Below are 23,567 nucleotides of genomic sequence, written 5' to 3' on the forward strand. Positions count from 1 at the left end.
GACCTTCTTCTGGTGTTATGCACTTCTAACCGACTCCAGTCGCGCTTTCTCTGTATAATTGTCCTTTGATTACAGTAAAGGCCTTAGATCGACGGACGATCTGTCGAGCCTCTTCCTCATCCTCCGGAAGCTCTTTCCTCAAGATATATGCGACATACGGAATCGTCCAGTCGGGAATGACCACCAAAACCTCCATGATCAAGTCGACCACCGCTGGGACTTCAACTTCAGTCGGATCTGTGGTGCCCTTGGGCTGCGGAGTTTCTTCGGTGAAAGGATCTTCTTTGACTGACGGAGTGTGTATATGCTCCAAGAACACACCACTCGGCATGGCTTCTCTCTTGGAACCTATCTTTGCTAGATCATCAGCTGCTTGATTTTTCAGTCGGGGTATATGATGGAGCTCCAACCCCTCGAACTTCTTCTCCAGCTTCCTCACTGCACTGCAGTATCCAGTCATGGCTGGGCTTCTCACGTCCCACTCTTTCATCACCTGATTGACCACTAAATCCGAGTCGCCATAGACCATTAGGCGACGGACGCCGAGTGAAATGGCCATGCGCAACCCATATAGGAGGGCCTCATATTCTGCCTCATTGTTGGAGGAATCAAAGTGAATCTGGAGCACATATCTGAGCTTATCTCCTCTGGGGGAAACCAGGACAACCCCAGCACCGGAACCATTCAACATCTTAGAGCCATCGAAAAACATGGTCCAATGCTCTGAGTGAACTTCAGTCGGCTGCTGTTGTTCAATCCACTCGGCGAGGAAATCTGCTATCGCCTGGGACTTAATGGCTTTCTTTGCCTCAAACTTGATATCAAGGGGAAGAAGTTCAATCGCCCATTTGGCCACTCGACCAGTTGCGTCTCTGTTGTGCAAAATCTCTGATAGTGGAGCGTCGCTGACGACTGTGATGGAATGGTCAGAGAAATAATGAGCAACCTTCTTTGTGGTCATGTATATTCCATACACAAGCTTCTGATAATGAGGATATCTCTGCTTGGATGGAGTCAAGACTTCAGACAAATAATACACTGGGCGCTGAACTTTGAGAGCTTTTCCTTCTTCTTCCCGCTCGACCGTTAGCACAGTACTGACGACTTGTCCTGTGGCTGCGATGTAGAGCAACAGAGGCTCTTTGCTGATTGGAGCAGCAAGCACCGGCTGGGTGGAGAGCAGAGCTTTTAGCTCGGCAAACGCTGCATCAGCTTCTGGAGTCCACTCGAACTTGTCAGCCTTCTTCATCAGTCGGTAAAGAGGCAGTGCCTTTTCACCGAGTCGTGAGATGAATCGACTTAATGCAGCCAAGCATCCAGTAAGCTTCTGGACATCGTGCACTCGCACAGGGCGTTTCATTCGGAGAATAGTGCCAATCTTCTCTGGGTTAGCGTCGATTCCCCGTTCGGAAACGAGAAAACCGAGTAACTTGCCACCAGGAACTCCAAATGTGCACTTTGATGGATTGAGCTTGATATCATACCTTCTGAGGTTGGCAAATGTTTCGGCGAGGTCAGCGAGCAGGTCGGAACCTTTTCGTGACTTGACAACAATATCATCCATATAAGCTTCCACATTCCGACTGATTTGGGTGAGTAGACACTTCTGAATCATTCGCATAAATGTGGCTCCGGCATTCTTGAGGCCGAATGGCATGGTGATATAGCAGAAGCACCCGAATGGAGTGATGAAAGCTGTTTTTACCTCATCGGGCCCGTACAGACGGATCTGGTGGTACCCGGAGTAAGCATCTAAAAAAGACAACTTCTCGCATCCCGCGGTCGAGTCAACAATTTGATCTATGCGAGGGAGAGGAAAGTGATCTTTCGGGCAGGCCCGGTTGATGTGCTTGAAATCAATGCACATTTGGAGCGACTTGTCCTTCTTAGGAACCATGACGACATTAGCGAGCCACTCGGAGTGGTATATCTCTCGGATAAATCCTGCCGCCAACAGTCGAGCCACTTCTTCACCGATGGCCTTTCTCTTCTGGACGGCGGACCGCCGAAGATGCTCTTTGACTGGTTTTGCAGACGAGTCGACTCTTAGGCGATGCTCAGCCAGTCCCCTGGGAACACCTGGCATGTCAGCGGGCTTCCATGCAAAAATGTCCCAGTTCTCACGGAGGAACTGGATGAGCGCTTCTTCCTATTTTGGGTCGAGTGTTGTGGAGATGCGGGTCGGAGCTGCTTCGGGGTCGGTCGGGTGAATGTGAACAGGCTTCGTCTCACCGGACGACTGGAATGCAGACTCTGTGGCGGGCTTCTTGGATCGCAGCAAGTCACTCGGATCTGCGTTTTGCTTGTATTCTTCGAACTCGACCGCTGTCACTTGGGAATCGGCAATCTTGGAGCCCTTCCGAAAGCACTCCTCTGCCTTTTTCCTATCACCGGTGACAGTGATCACACCTTTGGGACCGGGCATCTTCAATTTGAGGTACACGTAACATGGTCTCCCCAAAATGGCATGATATGCACTTTGAAAATCCACGACCTCAAACGTCAACTTTTCTTTGCGAAAATGCTTCGAATCACCAAACACTACGTCCAAAGCTATCTGGCCGAGTGACTCGGCCTTCTTCCCTGGTATAACTCCATGGAAGCTCATGTTACTAGTGCTCAGTCGGGACATCGGAATGCCCATACCTTTCAATGTGTCTGCATACAATAAGTTCAGCCCACTTCCACCATCCATCAGCACCTTTGTTAGTCGAGTGCCTTCGACAACTGGATCGACCACCAAAGCTTGCCTCCCGGGGGTGGCAATATGAGTCGGGTGATTAGATTGGTCGAATGTGATGGGTGTTTGAGACCACTTCAGATAATTTGCCTTTGCTGGGGCAACCATGTTCACCTCTCGGTTAATCACTTTCAGTCGACTTCTGCTTTCCACATCTGCAAAGATCATCAGAGTGGAGTTGATATGCGGATATCCTCCCTCACTGTCCTCTTTGTCTTCGGCCTTGTCCGACTCCTTCTCCTTGTCCTTAGACTGTTTTCCCTGAAACTGCTGGATCAGGAGTCGACATTGGCGAGTGGTGTGCTTTGGGTAAATGATATTCCCCTCTTCATCTTTCTTCGTGTGAATGTGACACGGCATATCCATCACGTCGTTCCCTTCTTTATCCTTTACCTTCTTGGGGTTCCAGGATCCTTTTGGTTTCCCCTTAAACTTTCCTTGAGTCACGGCCAGAGCCTCTCCAGGAGCTGCCGGTTCAGCCTTCCGCTTCTGTTTCCGACTGGCGTTTCCTTTTTCCGACTGACTCGGCTTGTGCTTGCCGCTTCGGAGTCGGTCTTCTTCTTCGCCGTTGGCGTACTTGGTAGCAATCTCCATCATCCGACTCAAGGTCATGTCACCGGTTCGACTAAATTTCAAACTCAGTTCTCTGTTCTTGACGCCGTCTTTGAAGGCGCATACTGCCTGATGATCAGAGACATTTTCCACAGTGTGGTGCAAAGTGATCCACCTCTGAATATACTCTCTGAGAGTCTCATTAGTTTTCTGCACGCAGACTTGCAACTCTGTCAATCCCGCTGGTCGCTTGCAAGTCCCTTCAAACGTTCTGACGAACACTCGGGACAGATCTTCCCAAGTGTAAATGCTGCTAGGAGGTAATTGAGTCAACCATGCCCTGGCAGAACCTTCCAACATGAGGGGCAAATGCTTCATGGCCACCTCGTCGTTCCCACCACCGATCTGAACTGCCACTCGGTAGTCTTCAAGCCAAGTTTCAGGCTTAGACTCACCAGTGAACTTGCTGACTCCTGTTGCCAACCTGAAATTGGGGGGGATAACTGCGGCTCTGATAGCTCTGCTGAAACATTCAGGACCAGAAACATGTACTCGACTGCTCGTGGGTACACCTCTGTCGAGTGCGCCTCGATGGGCTCTGTTCCGGTCGACCAATCCTTGCACGATAATGGATCGCGCGTTGAAGCCTGGCTCTCTGGGGTCAACTGGAACCCTACGCCCTGTACTGTACTGACGCCTATCATCTGGCTGCCGAGGAGCGTAAGACCCACCCCTCGGAGGGGAATAGGGCACTCGACGCCTATCATCTCGGTCGAGTCTGTCGCCATATTGATCTCGCCGATTCTCACGCCCTTCGCGCCGCGGAGGCGATTTGGGGCTGTGAGCCGACTGAACCGTATTCACAGTGACAGATCGACTGTGAATTCTGTTGCGCGACTGAGACACGGCTGAATTCTGATCTCCTGCTGCCCGGAGCAGATCCCTGATTTGCAGCAAACCTCTGCCAGCTTCCGACTGCGAAGGCTGAATGGACTCTGCTATACGGGTCGCAGCTGCTAAATTCTAAATTGGGGTTCGATATACCTGAGTCGGCGGGAAGAATTGACGTCGACTGGTGTCGGGAACTCGTTGCCGCGCGCGCTCGTCGAGTGCTCGCTGAAGGTTCTCCAGTCGAGTGCGCTCGGCCAAATTGGCCAGACGCGCCTCCTCCAAGGCACGAGCCTCGGGGGTTTCTCCTGCGATGGGAATACGCAGGGGATCCTCGTTCCTGCGGCGAAGCTCTTCTCTTTGCAGAGAGTCGAGTGGCTCGGGCTGGTACTCTTCGTAGTCTCGTGCAGGGTCGCCGCCGTCACCTGCTCCACCACCACGGGCGAAGCCAGGAGGGCTGTGGGGCCCGTCGACCATCAAGATTTCCGCCGCTGGATCACTGCTTCCGCACTCGGATGCAGTCTCTCCGGAGCCAGTCGACTGATCGAACAAGCCGTAGAGAGATTTGTTGGGCTCGATTGCCGCAACTTGTGTAGTGGCCGATTGGCGAGCCACCGCGTGACTCACCCATCGCTGAAGCCTCGACCGGCCTGAGCGCTTGCGCTGGCGGGAGACCGGGAGGGTGGATGATGGAGGAGCCGACCGATACTGGGTCGACGGTTGCCGCAGCAGAACGCCGCGGACACATGCGCGAAAATGCGTCGCACCGCGGACGGGGAGCGCGTCTACGTCGAGTGAAGCCTCCTGGAGCCATGCGGAGTCGTCGGCGATGAAGGTGAGGGTGCCGAGACGGATCTCTTGACCCTTGACCAAAACTCCAGCAGACACCATGATGAGAGTACTCGGAAGAATCGCAACTTCTCCACAAAATCGCTAAAACACCGGCCCCACGGTGGGCGCCAACTGTCGTGGTTCTAAGCCTGACAGTAGAGTGGGGGGTAGGTATGGAGAGGCAAGGTCCTAGCTATGGAGAGGTTGTAAGCACAAAGGATGTACGAGTTCAGGCCCTTCTCGGAAGAAGTAACAGCCCTACGTCTCGGAGCCCGGAGGCGGTCGAGTGGATTATGAATGTATGAATTACAAGGTGCCGAACCCTTCTGCCTGTGGAGGAGGGTGGCTTATATAGAGTGCGCCAGGACCCTAGCCAGCCCACGCAGGAGAGGGTTTAAGGTGAGTTAAGTCTGGGGCGTTACTGGTAACGCCCCACATAAAGTGCCTTTACTATCATAAAGTCTACTTGATTACAGGCCGTTGCAGTGCAGAGTGCCTCTTGACCTCCTGGTGGTCGAGTGAGTCTTCGTGGTCGAGTCCTTCAGGCCAGTCGAGTGAATCCTCGTTGGTCGACTGGAAGGCGACCTCTTCTAAGGATGTCCTAGGGTAAGTTACTTGGATCAGGTCCATGATCCTACCCTAGGTACACAACCTCATCACGCCCCGACCCAGATGGAGCCCGAAGGGCCCAGATCAGGGCCGGGCGGGTGCCGCCAGCCCGCGCCGCCGTGCTGCCCCTCCGCCAACGGCGCCGCCGCCGCCCAGAGCTCGCCCCCGCCTGCGATAGGACAACCCGCCGCCGCGCAGGACCGCCGCCGCATGAAGACACCGCCCGGAGCCGCTCCGTCCCGCACCGAAGAAACCATAGACGGGGAAGGGCCGGGGCCGCCACCACCAACGTCGCGCGGGCCAGGACCGAGGCGGGCGCCGGCGCCGGCGGCAGGGAGGAGGAGGAGAGAGGGGGACGCGCGCGAGGAAGGAAGGGAGGCGCGGCCGGCCGCCCGCGGGGGCCGCTCTACTCCTCTTCGGTTGCCCCCCTCCTCCACATCTAGCTTTGCAAGAGTCGTAGACAGCGCATCCGTCTCGCCGTATCGAGTGTCGATCTGGCCGTCCAAGCCTAGAAGATGCAGTGTTGATTCCGCTGGCGCCGTCATCATCCATCACCGTTTTTCTTGCATTCACCCGGAAGCAACCTTACAACCCGCGTCCCTCCATGGATATTTCGTATGGTTGGCAGATATTAGATTGCTTTTTAGATTATGCAATTGGTGCCTAGACCCTAGAAACATTCAAACCTTTATTTTTGCGATCTCAAGCGATTCTATTGGGAATCATATCAAGTAAGTTTTTCTTGGACTGTATTGGCCGATTCTTTGCTATATTCATAATGATTGTTCTTATTGGCTGTGTCAGGGTTATTTCGGTTCAGGGTACTTTATTGGTTGATAAAGTAAAATCTTCTTGCAACTTTCAATTTTGTCTCGATGCACCACCGGAGTTGACTGGGAGTAATTTATTATCCGATTGATGATATTTCCTCAGATTATTCTGATCCTTTTGCCAGATGGTAGATGAAACGCCCATGTGGGCAGAAGCGTGTGTTGTATCAGGGTGCAACGTGGAGGCAAAACATGCTTCCTATCCATGGGCCCATCGATTTCTGAAGCCAAAATCCATGATTTATCACTAGCTATATGAAGAACGTACTATTGCAGTGGTGTAATACCTGTGATGGCATCACCAAGTGAGATAGATGCATGGCAAAGAATTATCTTATATGCTTACTTACTGCTTTTGATGTGCCAATAAAATGTATGAGTTTGTTCCTTATTTCCTACGGCTTCAGAGTGGGTTATTAATTTTTAAGATAAATGGATCAGTCGGCAAGGATTCTGATATTTATCATATCTTTTGAGAGCAGCAAAACACACACACACACACACACACACACGTGTGTGTGCGCGCGCGCGCGCGCAAGTCGTCAAGAGTCTGTGTAGGATTTGGTGTAGTTGGGTCGATGGTGCTTATGCATATATATGCATCAGGGCTACGCAAGATTGTAACATCGTGGAGAAAACCAGAAAATAAAAGGTGGAAATTAAGGGTACGAGACGTACCTTCAGCTATCAGTTTTCGTGCGTGTGTTCGTCCTGTGATTTGATGTGATCGATCCTGAAGGTGAAGTTGCAACAGGAGACACACCCCACTTGGCTATTCTGAGAAGAGTTTATCCTAGAACAGAAGAGATGGTAATTACCCTTGGTTATTCTAAGAAGACATCATCCTAGAATAGAGGAGATTGTCATTACCTGGAGAAGATATCATCCCTGCTGCAGTGCTGCTTAGTGATGGCGAGTTTCAGATGTTGCGTAGTCTTGTGGAGAAGGAGAAGGAGAAGGAGAAGGGGTGAGATCTTGATCCTGCACAAACATAGAATTAGGACTCATAATGGAGATATGTTTGATTATTCGGTATGGTGGAATCCAGCTGGACGCAACATTCTGAAATAGTTGGCCTCTGTCCACACATGTCAAAGCTGTTCCCATTCAGAAGTTGGACGAACCAATCAGCTTGTCCAAACGTGAAAGCAGAGTTTTTATTCAAAGCTAAGGCTGAGTCACCTTGTCATCATAGATAAAATTATACCAAGCACGATGCGATGCTAAAGCTAAGTGGCCTAGTACTTTAGTCGTTGTCTAGCAGATTCGGGTGTTGGATGCAAGCAGAAGCAGCCTGGAAAAACATAACGTTTTACACTGCAAAAGTATGTCAAGGATACGCACGACAGCAAAAAGCAGGTGGGGGCAGAGATTTTTTGTAATCCGTATAATGGAATGTGAGATCCATGTCTATCTCCTAGAAACGTATTCGGACGGAGGGAGTACAAGGACTACGTACAGCTTGGACGTTCGTCTTCCCAAAAACACCAAATTCCCCACCAATACAACAACATATACATGTTCAAAATCTTTGATAAAATTCAGTCGTGCCTATATTTTGTGAAAACATACTCTAACATTGAATCATCAAGTGCATGTGTCAGACAAGAAAATTGCTGGAAAATGTACCCTGTGTGTTTTTGTAGCATATCGAAATTATTCACAATAAGAGACAAGATAAAATGTATGGTATCATTAAGCAAGAGTTGCAGAAATTCAACTTACCTGGAGATAGCCCTGGATGCAAGGGCTGGCATAAATAGAAGAGCTAAACCTAGGGCCATGGGGGCGCGGTGGATCTCGGCAAGGGCCGGCGGGAGGGCTCTGTTTTTAGTCGTTTCTTTCAGTTTTGCTAGGGTTTGTGTCCTGCTCAGGAAGACGAGACGGCGGCGGCTCCCTGAAGATGGAATAAAGGTCTCCCCGCCTAGTCCCCGTTCCAGCGGCGCGTCTAGCACCGTTGGTGGGCGTGTGGAGGTGTGTATCCGGCGGATCTATCTTTGGTGGATTTGCTCGGATCTCGTCGTTGTTCGTCTACGTTCGCGTGTCTTTGGATTGGATCTTTCTGATCTACGTTATTCTTCATCTCCGGCGGTTGCTGTTCTGGTGCGCTGGTCCTACGGGGCCTTAGCACGACGACTTCCCGACTGTCTACTACAACAAGTTGTGCCCGACTCCGGCGATGGAGGGGCGATGACGGCAGCGCGCCTTCGGCTCGCTTCAGTGTTGGTAGTCGTCGCTAGGTGGTTTATGGATCTGGATGTAATTTTTATTATTTCTGGTATTCGTTGTACTGCCATGATTGAAGATGAATAGATCGAAAATTTTCTCGCAAAAAAAAAAGAACCGTTGGTTGGTCACAAGAAAGAAGACCTGTTCGATCTGATTAAGACACACAGTAAGTTGACTTGAGTCAATCTAATTTGGCGAGACAGAAAAGAATGATCCACTACAATCAAGGGTTTCATTACCGATATGCAATGTCGGATTGTATGTTTCTACGGCCACGTGGAGTTGATATTACACGGGTGGGTGCGGATCATAAACTTGCTCATGGAATCGCACTATAAAAGCATAGGGGTATGATGCTTATTATTGAGTTTCCACATGTTATTGAAGTGAAATGTATTATTATTCATTTGTTGAATTTGATGATCCATTTCTATGTCAGTATAGCTTTCATGTTTGTTTCAAATGAAATACATGTAGTTCGACATGTTTGTGACAACTGTACGTCATTTTCTCTTCCCATGTGAAAAACATTTTTTTCCAAGGTCATCTGCCATGAACTACACACATGATCCAAAATAAATAATTGAGCTAACTGAACTGGGCAACATAGCATTTTCAATACAATTCTTTGTATGTAGTATGAGCAAACTGAGAATGGAGTGAGTAAAACATGATTGATAAAAATGTTCGGAATGCAAATCTAAATAAACGTAGTGCAAATAAGTGCACCTATATTTCTTAGAAAAAGATCAATACATAAACAATCATATGTATTTTCGACAGAGAATGAGTGCACTATATTGTACTGTACTGTAATAAATCTATATACTATTTGTATAACCACGCCTTCAAAGATTGATCCTATGAAAATTAACCTTCATTTGCACTTTTCGCCAACTTCATAAATTGCGGAATGTAAGCTAGCAATGATGAGGGAGAAGCACACTACTTGGCCACCTTGAGAAACAAAAGGAATTGTAATTACCTGGAGAAGGAGCCCTGCTGTAGTGATGACGAGTAGGTTTCAGATGTTGCATAGTCCTGTGGAGGAGAGGAAGAAGGGGACTTTTATCTCAGGACATTGGTGCTTCCCGAGAGGTTAGATGTAGTTCCTGCGCAAACATATAATTAGGACTCCTAGCCAAAGGTGTTCCTATTCAAAAGTTGGACGAACCAATCAGTGCTCCCAAGAGTGAAAGCAGAGTTCTTATTCAAAGCTAAGGCTGAGTCACCTTGTGATCATAGATAAATTATCCCAAGCGCGAATCGACGATGAAGCTAAGTCGCCTAGTACTTTGGTCGTTGTCTAGCAGATTCGGGTGTTGGATGTAAGCAGAAGCATTCTGAATTTTTTTTTTGGAATGTATACACAAATTCATCCCCCGCTGCAACAGTACGTCAAGGATGCGCACGATAGTAAAAAGCCAGTGTGGTCAGCCCTCCATCACACTGTCTAGCAGGTTTTACTTTGCGAGTGTAGTTTTTGTGCACCCACGGACATTGCACCCCCGGTGCACTAACAGTCAAAAACTTATCAAAAAAATCTGAAATTTTGTGGATGTGATTTTGACCAAATATTTTAGGTGCTTGCAAAATTTGGTGACGAAATTACATCTGATGAGCTCTGTACAAAAAAACTGAAGTTTGTGCTGAAAACATGTGAACAGTAACATGGGTGCAGAGCATCATTTCTATTTGGTTTTGTATCGAGATCATTCTATGCTTTTCAGTGACCAAAATTTTGCAAGCACCTAAAATATTTGCTCAAAATCACATCCTCGAAGTTTCAGAATCTTTTGATTTTTTTTAATTTACTGTTCATTCCATGGGTGCACCGAAGGTGAATGCTGCGACTACTTTCCCTTTGTTGCACTTTTTCTGCTCCGCAGTTCACACTGCAAGAGTTGAGTCTAAAAAAACACTGCAAGAGTTGGAGAGGTTCCGATTGTGCAAGCCTGCAAGAGATCAAATTGATCCGCATCCGTGAGACCGTGACACGTGGGATTTGAATTCGATGCTGCTATCAACAGTTTGAGGTTGACTAACACTAGCGTTAACAACAAGCTGCTAATCGACAAGCGAAGAGGAGATGGCTTTCCCGTGACGCCGCGACTGCGTAGTTCCTCCGCCCGTCGTCGCCGGAGATCCGCCTCCCGCCCCCATGATTCTCAACGACCGAAAATACCACCAAGGTTACTTTGTACAGAAGTGACGGCAAGCAAAGTGTTGCCATGGCCAGCCGAAACCGTTGCCATGGCAGCCAAGGCTGCAAGCCCACCAATCGACTTCTACATGGGCCGGTGTGCGCCATACCGAGTAAAGCCGACTACAAGTACCAGCACGGGAAGCAACAGACAACACATCCTGATTTCGAATCCTCCTGAATTCACCCAAGTTCTGCCTAGTCATTCCCTTCCACCACCATGCATCCTAAATTGAAGGATCACCTGCATGAGCTCTACGCACGGACCATGGTGCGCTACAATGCCTTGGATAGGCAGTTCGAACTGCATAAGGACCTGCTGATAAACTCACCATAGGAGCTCCGGCTCCACAATCGTCAGGCTCCATACTCATGGCCTCCGATGGCGGACTGTTCTAAGGTCATCCCCGATGCCTTCTCTATCACCACCCAGGACCGGGAGTTCCCTGCAGTTGCCCACGATGCACTCCCGATCTGCACGAAGATGGTGACTGTCGCCTGTTCGACGGAGTGCTCGACCCAGGTCGACGCCGTCGCCAGCATCAACAAGATCCAGGACGCCGCCACCACCATCCACCCCACACGGTCAATATCAACCAGGAGGTCCCTAGCTCATACCGGTCCAGGCAACGCTTTAGATCGTCATAAGCACCTCATCCTCCGACCAGCGCCGACCAAGTCCTCGGCAGAAGCCCCTGCCAAAGCAAGTGACTAGGTGTAGCCTCTGATCGCCACTATCGACAATGCCAACGGGACACATGACACTGCCACCACTGAGCGTCTGCACCCACCTTCCGTCGAACATCAACCATCCATCACATGGGACACCTCTTCAAGCGTAGTCCATGATCATCGTTCAAGCTTCAGTCAGACACAAGATACCCGAAAGAGCCATATTAAGGTATCCATTCAGATGTAGGTTATCATCAACCCTTCAGTTGCAGTCAGTTTGCATGAAGTTCCATTCATCATCTCTACGCTAGTTCGGTTGTCGCTCAGATATGATGATCCTCGATCTACAAGTTTATTGCTATAAGCTGATTCTCATAGATAAATGATACGTCTTCAACGTATCTATATTTTTTTTTATTGTTCCATCCTGTTATCTTATCATTTTTAGATGTTTTACAATCATTTTATAGCAACTTTATATCATTTATTTGGACTAATCTAGTGACGTAGTGCCCAGTGCCAGTTGTTTTTTTTTTTTGCTTTTTTTTTACTTCGCAAAATATCCCTATCAAACAAAATCCAAATGCAGCGAAACTTTTTGGAGAACTTTTTTCGACCAGAAGACAACTTGGGAGCCAAAGGAAGTGCACCAAGGGAGGCCCATGGGGCCCACGAGACACCAGGGCGCGCCAGAGGCCCCTGCCGCGCCCTGATGGGTTGTGGGGCCCACGGGGATCTTCTCCACTGCCTCTCAACTCTATAAATACCCAAATATTTCAGAAACCCTAGGGGAGTCGACGAAACACAATACCAGCCGCTGCAAATTCCGGAATCATGAGTGGTTTTCGATGGTTTCTGGCATTTTAGGTTTTTTCCCCCTCCTTGCCCATAATGGTGGCTAGGGTTTACCAAGAGACCAAAGTCGGGATAGTTCCTGCTCCATTGCATGGCTTGTCGAAGTCGCACCCAAATCAGTGGTGTAGCTAACAGATTTGCCAAAGCCCAGGCAAACTGAAAACGGAAGCACTCTACTTTGGTTTACCACAAATCACAAGTATCGCACGTTTATATATTAACAAATAATGTTCCACTGAAAGAAACTTGGTTCTCGGTCTTGCGGTGGCTCCAATTGTGAAATTCTAGAGGCAACCAATTTTTTCCCCATTCTATCCAAACTTTTAAAAAAGTCTAACTAAAACTGTGCTTAATCGATGTTTAATTACAGGATTACGTCAACCAAATATTTTCCACGTTCTATCCCAACTTCTATAGGAACTGGGCATAATAGATGTTCGGTTGCAGGATTTCACGTTAAATTGCAGAGCAGCTCACCTAAGTTGCCGCCGGAGACCCTCGCCGTCACGGCGACGATCGTCGCCATCATCCGTCGAAGCCGATGCCTGACTGGTACTCCGCCTCCGAGTCGAAGCCGATGCCTGACTGGTACTCCGCCTCCGAGCATGGGCGCACGCCGGTGCCGTCGTCTCAGGCGACCGATCGGTTCGCCTCCTCTGCTTGTGTCTAACCGCGATCGGTGCCTACGCTGACTCACTCCAGTGAGGCTGTGACCCAAAATCAGGAAGGAACGTGGGCGTGGGCGTGGCCTGCTGCTAAGAAAGATGAGCTGCTATACGGGAACGCGGAAGCTATATCTCGCTTACAGCGAGATGGAGATGATAGCTCGCCTCGCCTGAAGCTTTCCTGCAGCGCTGCACAAATGGGTCGGCCCAGTATATCGTGTATTCTCCATCGTTCGTTGTTCCTGCTTCATTTTTTGCTCAAAAAGAAATGTTCCTTCTTCATTTCTTATCGCTCCTTGTTTCTTTTTTGTTTTCTTCTGTTTATTCATTATTTCTTCCCTGGTTTTCTTTGATTTAGTTTTCTATATTATACTTCTGTTCTTCTGTTTTTTTAATAGTACTTCCGTTCTTCTGTTTCCTTTGGACTTTTCTCTGTATCTTTGTTTTCTTTTCTTTTATTTTCTTTTTTGCGTTGGTTATCTCAAGTTTTCACTGGTTTTTCTTTTTAGTTGTTTTAACTGGGTTTCTTCGTTTCTTATCGCTCGCATGTATTAGTAAATAAAATTATACTCCCTCCTTCCCGAGTTACTAGTCACATAAATGAATAAAAGGAATGTATCTAGACCTAATATACATATAGATACATTCATTCATGCGACAAGTAATTCCGAACGGAGGGAGTACTTGTTTAATATTATGCAAATACATGGTTGACATTTTTTTTCAAATATATGTTCTGATGTCAACTTTTTTTCATACACATTATACATTTTTCTATACATCTAAAACATTTTATATACATTTAACATTCTATAAATACATGATTAACACTATTTTCAAATATTTATTTAAAATCATTATTTTCAATTCATGTTAAATGTTTCCCAATTACATGCTGGTTTTTTTCCAATTTTTTTTGAACTAGATGAACATTTATTTACATTCGATAACCCTTTTTTTAAAATAGCACAAAAACATCTTTTTAAAATGTATATACATTTTTTGGAGTGGTTCTAGAAATGTTTTCAAAATATCATGAACATTTTTCGTGAACATTGAGTACCATGAACTTTTTTTAATAGTTGTGTCGGTATTTTTTTAGCAATGCATAAACGTTTGCTAACACTACATAAACATTTGTTAAACACTACAGAGACAATTGAAATATAAATATTTATATTTTAAAATATTACGGAAGATGAATAAATAACAGAAATGAAAAGAACAAAAATTGAAACAAACGAACGATCGAGAGGAAGCTAACGAAGAAGAAAGTCTTTTGGGCTGGCCCATTTATCACATCGATGTAGGCAAGCTGGACTGACATTGTCTCAAAAAAAAAAAAAGCTGGACTGACAACTCGTACTAAGCGCCACTACCTACTTTCATCTTCTCTGAAATGTCCTCTGTGATTGCTTTTAACAAATGCAATTGGATAGGCTTTGCATCCTTATCCAACAAGGACATTTTCTCCAATAAGTAGTCCATTTGATGTTGTTATTCTTTTTTAGGAGAGCCTTCAGTAAGCCAATATCTTAGATTTAATACTTCCATGACATACTTTTTTCTTAATTTCATAGGAACATATACAGAAAACATGTCAGAGTAAAAAAAATATTTCTTCAAGAAACATGCCAATATCTAAAACATCAGACATTTCGTAACGCCCAGTCTACTTTATGACAACTTTCCTGACAGACTAAAAGAAGAAGAAACTAGGAAGCAAGAGCAGCGACACTTGAATTATTTTCTTGAAGACTAGGTCCATATCTTAAAATAGTTCTTGAAGAACTAGGCTAAATATCTAAAACATCAAATATTTCATAACACCCACTTTCATGATGATATTCCTGGCAGACTAAAAGAAGAAAACCTACAAAGCAAGTGCAGCGACCCTCTTGAAACGTTTCTCAGAGACAAGGTCAATATCCAAAAGTATTTCTTGAAGAACTAGGCCAATATTCAACAACAACAAAAACAAAGCCTTTAGTCCGAAACAAGTTGGGGTAGGCCAATATCTAAAACACAAATGCTTCATAACACGCAGCCTACTTCCAACACGCAGCCTACTTCCATGACAGCATTCCTGAAAGAGTAGAAGTGAAAGAGAGCAGCAACACTTGAACTTACCTGGAGTCAAGACCCTGCAATTTAGGAAGTGATGAATTGTTGGTTGGCTCCTCAGCGAGGAGAGGATCCCACCCAAGCAGCTTCTTATATAGAGGAGGTCCACTGTTGGTGTCTAAAAAAAAGATAGCTGTTAAAGCATGATATAGTATAGGACTATAGGGCGCATGTGGTGGCAAAATTATCCTGCCAATAAGCATGAAGATCAGGTTTCATCTATACCTAATTTAATCGAGTCGCACTATAGCATGCCACCGAACCCAATCCAAAAGTTTCTAGTTTAGTTTGTATTTACAAATCAAATCTACTTCTAACAAAACCTATTATGGAATTTTCGTTGTACCCGTAGGCTTGGTTTAATTCTCTAAAAGCTAGTCAATCTGTCCTTGAACACCCCTCAGTCATCATGGGCCATCCTGCCGCATTAGAGAAAGCATACTTGCAGACTTTAATTGACTGAGTTGAGAGAGTGGACTTTCAAAACCTGGTTTAGGCTAGCTCACTATCCTCACTTGATAGAAGTGTCTCCTTTTCGTTTCTTCCAAACAAAATAATATATGAACTTGAACTTGCAGATCAACGAAACATTAGTCGACGGTTCTCTGGTGTAGATTCCTGCCATCTCTTTGAGACAGTGAGATTAGGGTTTCTAGTCGTGTAGCGCGATTTGGTGTTAGATGCTTCAAATCTATTCATGGGTTCAATGGCGACGACTGCGGCTCTAGGGTGCATAGGGGCACGTGCACGAAGACTTCTTGTCTGTCATTGGCAAGGTCAAGCCGACTCTGATAGAGGAGCGGCGATACCGGTGCATCGACGGCTCGTTCAGGCAGTGACAGTGGTCGTTCAATGATCTCAACATCTAGTTTTTATTATGTTTGAGATGATTTGTACTTCTGGTGAACTTTCATAATAGATCTCGATCATTTTCGAAGAAAATACCCCCTCACAAATATAAGACGTTTGAGATCACTATAGTAACCTACAATATCTTATATTTGTTTATATAGCGGAAGTATATCAGTAGGGGATGACAATATCATTTAATTTTTTTGAGAAGAGGGAGGACAGTATCACTTGTAGGCCTGTAGCGAAGTAAGACATGAGCCGACTATTGAACCAACGTTGTGAGGCCCCAGGGAGAAGGAAGTCACAGTCATGCGGTAGAGTAGAGGCCCATGTCATTTATCAATGACCATTTCCAAGACAAAATGTGCTGACCAGACAGGGGCGAGGGTTCGTAGCGCCAGCCGCCAGCGATCGGCGGCGGTGGAAATGAATGTAAATCTGGATCGGCGGCAGGATCCAGATTGATTGAAGCAGCCACCCACACTATGAAATCTGAACTGCAGAGTAGGAGAAGCCAGCAAAATTGGAACTCCCACCGGTAGTAAGTCGCTCTGCAGGGTAAAATTTCGTTTTGCTTCCACCCTTGACTGCTATTTTCTATTTCCCTGTTTCTGCTAGCATCCCAACACCGGAAATCCAAGCTTGGTGCATGCCTATCTCTCTCTCTCATCATTATTTTCCCCCAATGTCATTTTCCTTTTACTTGTGAAACAAAATATTGTGGTACAACAAGAATGAGCCAACTAATGGTGCCTTCCTAGCTCTCTCTCATCATCAACAATTTTTTTTGATGCACTTATTGCTTTTATCTAATCATCAGTAGACTTCTCAGTGCAGCCTTAATTAACAGACAACATTAGAAATTAAGGAATCGATACACAAAGAGGGCCGGGCTGTATAATGCCTTCACCTAGTATTTTTATTGTTGACGCGAAAGAAACCGTGTCGACATTAGTTGGGTTCACCGGAAAAAATAGTGCGCTATAGCGTATTGAGAATTACGTTGCTAAATATCAGTGTACAATGTCTTGCTAATAACACACGCTATAGCACGATATAGCACGCTAATAACATATTTTTGAGATCGGCGCTATTTTGTTGTAGCGCACTATTTTTTTCCTTGGTTGTGTTGTGCAGGTAATTTAACCTTCGAACCACATGCAATGTCGCCAAACCATGGGCTGCAAAACAGCTACAGTATGCGCGCTATGTTCCCTTTCGTTTTGGGATAGTTTATGCCAAGGGCTCTCAGCCTTATCCTTGAATACAAACTGTTGCTCTGACTTCTGAACGTCCGGAGAGGCTGATTGGTTTAGACAATGTGTTGACATTACAACTTGGCATGTCTAGGCTCGGCCAACTATTTCAAAATATTTCGTCCAGCTGGTTCCAGCCTACTGATCGAGTTATCGAACATGACTACTCACTCCGTGCGGAAATACTTGTCGTCAAAATGGTACCAGCGTACTGAATTATCGAACATGACTAGATCACAAGTATAGGTGGTGCTGGTTCCACCTACATATTGTCCAATTTTGCTATTTTTCAATTCCACCAATTATCCAACGTTGAAGGCCGAAAGTGAGCCACTGTGTAAGTTCCCAACTAACCCTTTGCCTTATGGTAGAATATTCCATAGTATTAGGTGCAAATCCATGATAGACACAAGCGAAGGTGGGGTGACAACTTGTATCCCACTTGTATGTATACATTATCATATCCTAGCTAACTATTGGAGCTGTATAGAGTCAGGTCAACCTTATTATGCTTGCAAAATGAAGCAACACTTGTAGAGATAACTATCGTGTACCGTGATGAGTATTTAATTGACACTTGTCCTAATTAGTTATGCAACTATATTCAGCTACTGCAGATTGATGTATAAAGCTCCATCCATCACCAGCCAAGCGGCTAGCAGTGCTTTCTCAGCGGTCAGGCCTTCCGTTTCCTAATCATCCGGGTTAGTGATTTATATGTCGCCTCTCCTTTCTGCTCTCCCGAGTCTTAAGTTCCTCCTTCTCAAATAAGTTCCTTATAAGATCTTGTGGCGTTCATGCCAGTTTTAGATTCAGTTGTTGCGCATCTGTGTTCTGCAACACCCATAAATCTTCACAATAATATAGTGAAATATGAGTAGATATGATGGATGTGGATCTTCGTCATGACTCGATGGATCGAAGCTAATTAGTTGGATGCAACGTGAAGGCATCTAATTAAGATGTATCAATTTCGAAATATGACATGCTTCTCATTAGTTTTTCGTCAATTTGAAACAATACCAAACTGGTTAATCAGTTACCCAGATACAACATTTGTATTGTGGCTCTATAATAACTACAAATGTCCATTAGCTGCTAACCATAGATAGATCTGCTGCTAACCTGCTACGCCAGAATCATCGCTGTCTTCTTGGTTCCTCTACTGTGTGAGAGTCCTCCCTTCGTCATTGTAGTCCATGTGAGCACCAAAAGAAGATTAGCTAGGGTCAACACAACCATAGGAGGGAAAAAAGCCCGGAGTAAGAGGTCACTTGATGTAGAAAGTCACCAGAGACAGCGACGCGGGGGTAGAGCTTTCTCCTCCAATCTATAAGTTCTGGACCCTGATATTGCCCGAACTTCAGATTCGGGAACGAACGAAAACGTTCGCTGCGAGGGAACTCCTAGCACGAACGATTTCGTTCGATCTGGTTCTCTAGTGGCGTGAACGAAGATGTCAACCCCGGCCTCTGCTAGGCCTCCTGGCCCAGCGAATAAATGTCCAGAACTATTTAATATACAAAAAAAATCAGAACGAAACAGGCCTCCTCAACAGAAAAGGTTCACTGCTTGTGCAAAAAAAAAGGTACAACACCCAACAAACATTAAGCAACAAAGTGGAAACCCATGCAACAGGTTTGATGTGTTTAAAAAAAATGCGTGTACATAATAAATGACATACATAAAAAATCACAAAAAATGCCATAACTTAGGAACACACATCAATTTTTTTGCCATCACTGTAAATTTGCACACTTCTTTGTAAAAAAAATGATGGCCCTTTTACAAAAAAAAAGTGTAATCACCATGCTACATACAAACCAATTTCGACGATACATCAACTAAATTGCAAAAAATGGGTTAAAAAAAGTGAATGTCATGAGAATAGAATTTTCCATGAGCATTGAACTAAAATTGCAATGATACATAAAACGGAAATTCGTCATGAGCCACGAACTAAATTTGGCATGCATAATTATTAAATTTACCATGGTGCATAAACTAAATTTGCCATGGTCAATTACTAAAGTTGCCGTGATCCATGAACTGGATTTTCCAGGGTCAATTACTATATTTACCATGGCGGATTACTAAATTTGTCGTGAAATTTTTTGCCTTGGCAAATTGGTTGTATTGTACCATATGAATTGGAGACATGCCTATTGACAGGGCAAAAAAATTGGTTGTATGGTACTAAAATTGCCATGGAGATTTGCCAAGGTTGTATGTTACTAAAATTGCTGTGGAGATTTACAATGGATGTATGGTAGTAAAAATTGCATGGCAAAAAAATGGAGGCATGCCAATTCCCACTATCCATAATGTACATTTGCCATGTTCAATGAACTTAAATTGCCATGGTGCCACAAGTTTTTTTCACCATGTTGCAAACAATGTTTTTCCATGGCAATTACATAGTTGGAGAACAAAACTTAAACATAATGGCAAAAGTATCAGAATATATTTGCCATGTCAGAAGAAGCTAAAAACAAGCTAATGATGCTATCTAGAGGACAACAAAAAACGGAACTACCACGAGGCCTCCGCCGTGTCCCTACGCTCGAGGCGGCCGCCGTGTCCCCGCATCGAGGCCGCCGGTGGTCGTCGGGTGGGTATCCCAGCTTGGTGGCGCAAGCCCGCGTTGTGCCACCATATTGCGTTTGCAGCGAGGACATCCTCGCTCATCGTCAATTTGGACGTCGTGGGGGAACTCTATGCCTGAGCTCCCGCGGGGAAAGGAGCTCCCGAATGATGCCCGCATCCTCACGCCTCCCCCCACTTTCTGTTCGACCCCCTGCACGTAGCCATCACGGCCGCCGTCGGCAAGCTGCTACACCCGCCACACCTCCTCTCTTTCCCCCCTCCATCACGTGCGGTGAGAGTGAGTGAATGGATAAGGGGTCAGGTGGGGGGATGGGATGAGCCTGGGATGGAAGACGTTCGCGGCGACGTTGTTGTGTTCCGAACGAAAAGAAAACGCTGGTGGCTGATCTCCTTGCTTTAAGATTCGTGTTTGAAAATCAATGGTCCATACGACGCTCGGTACCAAATCCTTAAATTTTGACGTCCGGGTGTTATCTTTTCCATAAGTTTTTTGGTGGTCTGACATTGCACGCACTGCTATTACTGCCCTATAATATTTTAGAAAAAATCAATTGAATTTTTTGTTTGTTTAGCCTGTGCAAGGCCGTTTGATTTCTTTTCTTTTAGAATATGTAAGATTAGATGGTGCAATCTAAGAAGGATAAATTATTTGCGTTTACCTACAGTTAACGTATGGCTGGAGGGCTAGTTGGCTTGCTATGGGAAGAATGGGGGATCCAAGTCCTGGTCCTGCTGAGCTTTATGTTGCAAGTTTTCCTCCTCACCTTCGCTGGGATACGTCGGCGCAAAGCTTCCGCGGTGTTGAGGCTCGTTCTTTGGCTAGCGTATCTGCTGGCTGATTCCACCGCGATATACGCCCTTGGCTGCATATCTGTCACCAGCAGATCCCTTGAGCACAGGTTGGTTGTGTTCTGGGCGCCGTTCCTGGTGTTGCACCTGGGCGGTCAGGACACAATCACCGCCTACGCCCTTGAGGACAACCGACTATGGCTGCGCCACTTGCTTACTCTGGTAGTGCAGGTCCTGTGGACTGCTTATATTGTATACAAGGCCATGGCTGGTGCAGATACTTTTCTCCTTCTGGCCACCATGTTCATGTTCATCGTTGGTGTGGTCAAGTATGGCGAAAGAACATGGGCACTCAGGTGTTCTAATATGGCCAACATCCGAAGCTCACTCAAGAGGACCGGTGTCAAAAACCATTTGTGTGGTCAACTTCAAGGTATCAAAGGGGATCTGGATCAAGAAAACCTTTTGTTGCTTGCTCACTCTGTCTTCGACATTTCCAAGGCATATATGGTTGATTCTTCAGTTGAGGTGGCTCCAAGTCCAAGCGATGATGATTCGACAGGGCTTGTATCCTTTGGATGGAAGGAGATCTGCACATTGGTCGAGCTGGAGCTCTCCCTCCTGTATGACATCCTATATACTAAGGCGGCAGTGATCCACACATGGTACGGACTTTTCATCCGTGTGACTGCACTATCTACAACCCTGGCAGCATTTTTGCTGTTTCAGTTGAGTATAAAAGATGGCTTCAGTGAAGTGGATATCACTGTCAGTTACATCTTGGTGGTCGGCGCCTTGCTACTAGAGATCGCATCAGTGCTCAGGTCAATTGGATCGACATGGACATGTGACTTGATACATTCCAGAAAGTGGCATCGCCTTCTTCATATGGCTGTTTCTCTTCGCCGGTGTGTCGGGGCGCAAAGCTACAGAAGTTGGTCTGGCACTATTTCACAATACAACCTGTTACACTTGTGCACCCGAGACACGATGGATCTCAGTAGCAAGCTGACAAAGAAGATGGGGCTACAAGACTTGTGGAAAGAGGTACATTACTCGGGGACCCTTTCTATGTCTTCAGATGTCAGAGAGTTGGTATTCATGCAGATCTTCAAAATTATGGAAAGCTCAGAGGACGCAGTAAAGAATGAGAGGGGTGGCTGGGTACTACGTCGTTCTGGATTATATAGTGACCTCCGTTGGAGCATCGACGCTGATTACCATGAGAGCATCCTCATATGGAGCATTGCTACCGATATTGTGATCGTCTGCGGCAAGCAGGCCAATCTTGAGGAATCAGCGACTCTCCGTAAGGCAACCTCGGCGTTGTCTAATTACATATTGTTCCTCCTTGTAGCACTCCCCTCCATGCTGCCTGGGCCCCTTCGCCGCAACCTGTATGAGCAAACCTGCAATGACTTGGTTGATATATGGCAACGTCACGGCTCGACAGAGCCCAGGGATCAAGTATCTTTTGGATGCAACTTATTCCATACACTGAAGAAACTATTCAGCAAAGATAGCCCCAATTCTTCAAGGCACAGGGAGAGGGAGAAGCTTGCCAGGATCCTACTAAGTAAGAAGCACAATTTACAGACTAGCGACTCTCCCGGCCCTACCCTCCTTCTCGGAATTCAACTGGCCGATCAGCTTCTCAGCAAGGAATCGAATGTGCCAAACTTGTTGCAAGTGATCTTTGGAGTGTGGGTGGAGACATTGTGCCATGCAGCCAACCGATGTAGCAGAGACTCCCATGCCAGGCAACTTAGCAATGGCGGTGAGCTGACATCAATCGTGTGGCTTATGTCAGGTCTTGTTGGATGCCTGCCTAAAAGGCAGCCAGGCTTGTAATTGATATAATCAAAGAACAAATAAAGTTCCTCCCTCATTATCCTTCGGTCTCTAGATTAAGCAAGGCCACGACGGACGGCATAGAAGGCTGACTAGTACGGCTAGTTACCTAACGTCTGTTCTTGGAACCATGTTCAAGGAATGTCTGTATATTCAAATTTAGTGGATGGTAGCTTAAGAAGGTCAGCACAAGCAACAGTTTAGCGTGTTTAGTTCTTGTAACTGTTTCAGCAATCATATTGTGTACGTTTAACAGAACATCGTCCTGACATGCAGGCCCACAAGCACATAATTGTTCAATCAACAAATTAAAACAAGAAAATACCTGCTCCCACAACAATTAATAAAATGGCTGCATGCATCGTCCAGATGCAAAGACCTGCTCCCACAACAATAAAGATGAGCAAAATGCTCCCAGAAGCTATAAAGTTCATGTACAACAACATGCGATAAGAAGAGGAGAATGAACTTGCACAGTCGAAATGCAAGCTCATCCTTCAAGGTCTCATCCTAGGAATCAATTTTGTTGCATACTAGTGGATGATGAATGGAAAACAACAGTGTTTCAACAACAATGAAAACCATTGTCCCTTCGTAACCCATCATTTTCCCACAACATCTTGCAATTACCTTTTGCAGTAAAAATACATTAAGAAACTAGAGCTGGTATGATAAGACTGAGCACATTAAACATCCGGCACAGGCATAATACTTACTATGAATGTACACTATCATTTCACAAATTCTATCTAACATGCTTCTACAATATCTCTATATACTAACCATATACAGTACACTAACTAATAAAACTAACAAGCAGTAATAATAAAACTAACATCGACATTGCAAAAAACATAATCATTTCATTGAACAACTAAAGGGAGGTCAAAATCACAACTTGGTGAAGGAGGAGGCCGCATGCTGATGGAGGAGGCTGTTGCAGCTTGGCGGAGAAATGTTGGCATGCTGGATGCATACATAGTCTCCTCGGCCACAGGTGTATGTGACCATCTG

At 45.8% G+C, this 23,567-nt stretch overlaps 2 protein-coding genes across 7 annotated transcripts in view; one reads left to right on the forward strand and one right to left on the reverse strand.

Annotated features, from left to right (window-relative positions):
- LOC119306997 (receptor-like protein kinase ANXUR2) overlaps positions 1 to 9,762 on the reverse strand; it is a 28,289-nt gene extending 18,527 nt beyond the window's left edge. For all 6 annotated transcript variants that reach the window (XM_037583075.1, XM_037583077.1, XM_037583076.1 and 3 more), the window contains exons 1-3: positions 9,665 to 9,762; positions 7,321 to 7,431; positions 7,129 to 7,243 (exon numbers count right to left, since the gene is read on the reverse strand). The gene's annotated coding sequence lies outside the window, so the exon portion shown is untranslated. The remainder of the gene's footprint in view (positions 1 to 7,128; positions 7,244 to 7,320; positions 7,432 to 9,664) is intronic.
- Positions 9,763 to 17,970: 8,208 nt separating this feature from the next.
- LOC119306998 lies at positions 17,971 to 22,730 on the forward strand. Its single transcript, XM_037583079.1, has 2 exons — positions 17,971 to 18,010; positions 20,579 to 22,730. Exon 2 carries the CDS (start codon positions 20,586 to 20,588, stop codon positions 22,551 to 22,553), a length of 1,968 nt encoding a protein of 655 aa, XP_037438976.1. The 5' UTR covers positions 17,971 to 18,010; positions 20,579 to 20,585; the 3' UTR covers positions 22,554 to 22,730.
- Positions 22,731 to 23,567: the final 837 nt, after the last annotated feature.

Source organism: Triticum dicoccoides, chromosome 5B, assembly GCF_002162155.2.
Source record: "Triticum dicoccoides isolate Atlit2015 ecotype Zavitan chromosome 5B, WEW_v2.0, whole genome shotgun sequence".
Lineage (NCBI taxonomy): Eukaryota > Viridiplantae > Streptophyta > Magnoliopsida > Poales > Poaceae > Triticum > Triticum dicoccoides.

What these genes read in the sequence shown, in the direction of transcription:
- LOC119306998 (XM_037583079.1), top strand. Translation starts at nt 20,586, where the DNA reads ATGGCTGGAGGGCTAGTTGGCTTGCTATGGGAAGAATGGGGGATCCAA.